Source organism: Chrysochloris asiatica, unplaced genomic scaffold (genome assembly GCF_000296735.1).
Source record: "Chrysochloris asiatica unplaced genomic scaffold, ChrAsi1.0 scaffold00096, whole genome shotgun sequence".
Classification (NCBI taxonomy): domain Eukaryota; kingdom Metazoa; phylum Chordata; class Mammalia; order Afrosoricida; family Chrysochloridae; genus Chrysochloris; species Chrysochloris asiatica.
The window spans coordinates 5,749,387-5,754,757 of NW_006408614.1; the positions used below are offsets into that span (position 1 = coordinate 5,749,387).

The window sequence follows — 5,371 nt, forward strand, 5'->3', positions numbered from 1 at the left end:
TTAGGTTTCCTCACCATGGGAATAAGCACATCTCAACTGCTAACACTCTGGAAATCCTGGCCTAGTCAAGCTGAAGCAGAATCTTAACCTACATTCGCTATGAGATGGATTCGACTTGTTGGCAGTGGATTTGGTTTTGTTTGGAATACAATAAGGAGGCCTGGTGGTGCAGCGGGTTAAGTATTGAACTGGTAACCACATTAGCTGCCCCATGGGAAAAAGATGCGACTGTCTATTCTGACAAAGATTTAGTCTCAGAGACCCTAGATAAGGTCTTGACAAGTCAGAATCGACTCCATGGCAATAGATTTGTATTGTTTTTGTTTATTAAACTAAAGGAGCCCTGGTAGTGTAGTGTGGCTTATGGGTTGGGCTGCCAACCGCAGGGTCAGCAGTTCGAATCCACCAATTGCTCCATGGGAGAAAGATGAGGCTTTCTGCTCCTGTAAAGACTTACAGCCCTGGAAAGCCTATAAAGGGTCGCTGTGCGTCAAATCGACTCGACAGCTCACAGCAGCTCTGGGTGGAATGAAGAACACATCTGCCTGGTAATCCCAAGGCTGGCAGTGTGCATCCACCCAGCGGTACCTTGAAAGAAATATTCATTTGGCAATTTACTTCTAAGAAACCAACCACTGAAAAACCTGGATCACAATTCTACTCTGACACACCCGCGGCACCATGAGTCACATCGACTTGACAGCCATTGGTTTGGCTCTTTTGGTTCTCGAGCCAGTGACAGAGGAAAGATGTGAGAATAAAGCTGGAGTGTTAGAATCCGCTTTGGTTCCAGCCTTGGCTTGGCTGCCTGCTGGCTGTCTGACCTTGAGCCAAATGTCCTTCCTGAACCTCATTCTCTTGTCCCCACCAATCTCCAAAGGAGACCTCATGATTGGATAGTACTGATGGCTGACCAGCATGATGACTGTCGTTAGTGTCACTGAATTGTACATTAAATAAAACATGTAGAAATGGTCAATGTTTTGTTGGCTATCTACTGAACATACTAAGACTAGAACATGCCTCATGGGCTGTGATAAAATTTCAGTAACATATAAAGTACCTACTGTAGTGTCTCAGAGCATAAAAGGTTGTCAGTAAATGCATTTTCTTTCTTTGTGTTAATTAGTAAGGGAGCTTCAGGAAAACAGCAGTCTCTGTCTTGTCAGGACATAAGTGAGTTTCTCCTGAGTTATTCTGCAACAGCATGAACGTTTACGAGTTAACTATTCATTTCTCACACGCTTCACTGAAAGATTTAGCTTTGAGTTGATTTGCTTGACTAGCGAGAAATGATTTGGATTCATTCATTCAACAAATATTTATTAAACATCCACCTGGACAACAGTTATGCCTTTGTGTTTTAATGTTACAGGCATGTTAGAGACCTGATTGTTAGTGACCACAGTCCATTTGCAAGTCAGCTGCTGTTATCATTGACAAGATAAGGCCGGTAAGGGCCAGAGGGCTTTAGTAGTCAGTGGGAGCTAGCTGAGGGATTTGAACCCAGGCTTCCTTTACTGGTAGGCCTGCTAGTGGGTAGCATGACATATAGGCATACCTTGGAGATATCGCTGGTTGGATTCCAGACCACATTTACTGCATCTTGTTTTAGATTCCGCCTGCTTTGTGTCATGTATCTGTTAATTATCTGATTAAAAAAATGAAGTTCAGTTCTATTAGTCTTCTAGTTGGAAGAACTCATGTTCTCTTGGTGTGCAGTTTGTTCTGGTGTGGTGTTGTAGGATAAGCACAGATAATTACAAGGTTGCTGGTTCAAACCTACCAGCCACTCCTTGGACAACCTACACAGGGTCGCTATGAGTCAGAACTGACTCAACAGAACTTATCAACATTTTTCAAAGAAAGCTATTAAAAGTATTGTTTTAATTTTAAGATCTCAAGACCATAGACCTGAAATTCAGTTGCCCCGATAAAGGAGCTCTGGTAGCGTAGTGGTTATGAATCAGGCTGCAAACCGCAAGGTCAGCAGTTTGAAACTACCAGCTATTCCGCGGGAGAGAGATGAGGCTTTCTGCTCCCATAAAGATTTACAGCCTCGGAAACCCTGTACAGGATCGCTATGAGTCGGAACCGACTCCACGGCACATAACAACAACAAAAACAATAATGACAATCATTAGAAAAGTGAGAAGTTATATGAATTGTGTTATGCGTAGAAGGCTGTGGGCAGTGGAGTTGGGGTGTGTGTAGATTAAAAATTCCCCACGACAAATAGCAAGCAGGTCAGGTTTACCCCACAACTTGTAAGAGAAGGTAGTCATCATGCTTACTAAAATAGGGGTGGGGAACGTCTGGCCTGAGGGTGGTATGAAGCCTGCAAAATCATTTGGTCTGGCCCTGCCAAAGCAACTGCAATTCCAGCCATCACATTGTTGTTGGTGGTGTTGTACGTGCCATTGAGTTGGTTCTGACCTATAGAGACCCTGTAGTGGTTGGAGAGTTTGAACCACCGACCTTGCAGTTCAAGCTGACCTTAAGGCCTAGTGCTTATCCTACAGCATCACTCCAGGACTCCACCATTACATCATTGTTGTTGTTGTTAAGTGCCGTTGATTCGATCCTGACTCATAGCGACCCTGTGTAGGGTTTATGAGGAGCGGCTGTTAAGTTTGAACCACTGACCTTGCAGTTCAAATTGACCTTGAGGTCGGGTGTTTATCCTACAGCGCCACCATCACATTGTCATTGTTGTTAAGTGCCGTCGAGTCCGTTCCAACCCATAGCTACCATGTATACAGTTTCCAAGGAGTGGCTGGTGAGCTTGAACCACTGACCTTGCGGTTCAAACGGACTTTGCAGTCCAGCGCATTAAACCACAGTGCCGCACCAGGAGTCCTCCATAACTTTGTTGTTGTTGTTGTGACGTGCTGTCGAGTTGGTCCCGACCCATAGTAACCCTGTATAGGGTGTCCGAGGAGCAGCTGGTGAGTTTGAACCACTGACACGGTTCAAATGTAGTCCAGCACATTAATCCACAGTATCACACCAGGACTCCATAACTTTGTTGTTGGTGTTGTTAGGTGTCATCGAGTCCATAACTTTAGGGGTGAGTTAATTAAATGTTTGACCAAATATAACAGGTTAATTATTAAGATGACAATTTTTTATGGCCTATGAATGATGTTATAAATTTTGGCAGGAAAAAAATTCCCCACCCCTGCTCTAAAGATGAATCCGTTTAAGTCCCTGAGTGAAACTCCAAAGAGTTTCCCTTAACCACTGGTGACTCTGGTAGCGTAGTGGTTCTGGATCGGGCTGCGAACCGCAAGGTCAGAAGTTCGAAACTACTAGCTGTTCCGCGGGAGAAAGATGAGGCGTTCTGCTCCCGTAAAGATTTACAGCCTCGGAAACCCTGTACAGGGTCGCTATGAGTCAGAACCGACTCCACAGTTCATAACAACAACAACAACTGGTGATTCAGTGGTTAAGCACTCAGCTGCTAACCAAACGGTCAGTAGTTTAAACCCACTAGCCACTCTTCAGGAGGAAGATGTTGGCAGTCTGCTTCCTTAAAGACTCACAACCTTGGAAAGCCTATAGGGCTGTTTTACTCTGTCCTGTAGGGTTGTGGCACTGTAGGATAAACACTGGACTGCTAATCTCAAGGCAGGCAGTTCAAACCCACAAGCTACTCCTTGAGTCACTATGAGTTGGAAATGACTTGAAAGTGTCCCCTCCTCCACAAAGCAGCCAATGTCCAGTATGGCAAAGATGGTCTCTCAGAACTCTGACACTTTGGTGTCCCGCAGGGACGTTTCCCCCAAGCGAGTAGCCCGTGGGAAGGGGGCTGGCACCGAGGCAGCAAGAACTGATGTAAATCCTGTGTGTGATGAATCATGCAAAATGCTGAATACAGAATTCACAGATTTCTAAAAGTCTGTCCCATAATCACCTCATGGCTACTTGTTCAGACAGTGGACACACAAGGACAGTGGCAAGCTCTCCTTAAACCTCAGCTCTCAACTCAGAACCAGATGATCAGTGGATGGACACAACCAATGGGGATAAAATGCCAAAATAGTGCTTAAACAACAGATGATGAAAACAATCTGGAAATTATAAGACTACCTGTGAGGGGTGTAAACAGTTTACAGCTCAGCTACTAACTGGAAGATTGGTGGTTTAAACCCACGTAGTGGTGCCTTGGAATAAAGACCTGGCTGTCTTCTCCCATAAGATCACAGTCATTGAAGACACTGGAGCTCAGTTCTACTCTGGCAACTTATGCAGTAAGTTAGAACCCGGAGTTGGGGTTAATTCAGCAGCAAAGGATTGGGGTTATTTGCAGGGCAGAATTTCTTTTTGTTATTTAAAAAATCTAAATAATTTGTGGTTTAGTTAATGAAATGGCATGAACTAATTAAGTAGGCTTAATGAAGTTAGTGCCTTCTCTCAATGTCTTCTTCTGCTCAGGGAAAACCTGTGCAAATGTGGTTATGCTCAGAGCCAGCACATAGAAGGCACCCAGATCAACCAAAACGAGAAATGGAACTACAAGAAACACACCAAGGAACTGCCAACCGATGCCTTTGGGGACATTCAATTTGAGACTCTGGGGAAGAAAGGGAAGGTAAGCAATGGCTTTTCTACTTTGGTTAATGGATTCTGACTTTGCCAACACAACTCAGGCTACCTGGAGTTGCCTCAAGTTGTCAAATACTATGGAAGCAGGAGAGAAAAGGAATGGATACCAATAATGGCTGGAGAAAAAGATGTTCGTTAGCGGTTGTCGAGCGGCCCCTAACTCATGACAACCCCATGCACAATGGGATCAGACCACTGCGATCCATAGGGTTTTCACTGGCTGCTTTCTGCAAGGAGAATGCCAGACCTTTCTTCCTAATCCATCATAGTCTGGAAGTTCATCTGAAAGCTGTTCAGCAGCATATGAACCTCCACTGACAGAGAGGGGTGGCGGGTGTGGTGCACTGGTCAGGAACCGTCCCTGGCTAGTCCACGTGGAAGATGAGAATTCTACCTCTGAGCCACCTCTGCCCCTGTAGGAAAAGAAAACTTTCATAGAAAAAAAAAAAAAAAGAAAAAGAAAAAGCTGTGAGCAGACTATAAACCACTTGGGAAAACATGCTACGATCAGCCAGCCACCCTATCTCCACGCGCAGTACGTGCATATTGCACAACACCTAGGTAAATCTTTGGTGGCTCAATGGATGCTTTTCGGAATTGTCTCATTTAGTTTGGCATACGGTATTCCTAGGAGTCCTGGTGTGGTGCTCTGGGAAACACACTGGACTGCTAACTGCAAGGTTGGAAGTTCAAGCCCACCAGACACTCCTTGGAAACCCTATACAGTAGGGGTGGGAAACGTCAGGCCCGTGAGCCATATGTT

General features: G+C 44.9%; 1 protein-coding gene across 1 annotated transcript in view; it reads left to right on the forward strand.

Annotated features, from left to right (window-relative positions):
• TRPM8 (transient receptor potential cation channel, subfamily M, member 8) overlaps positions 1 to 5,371 on the forward strand; it is a 107,565-nt gene that overhangs the window by 8,326 nt on the left and 93,868 nt on the right. The window contains exon 3 of the mRNA XM_006866768.1: positions 4,438 to 4,594. Coding sequence (XP_006866830.1) covers positions 4,438 to 4,594 — 157 coding nt within the window. The remainder of the gene's footprint in view (positions 1 to 4,437; positions 4,595 to 5,371) is intronic.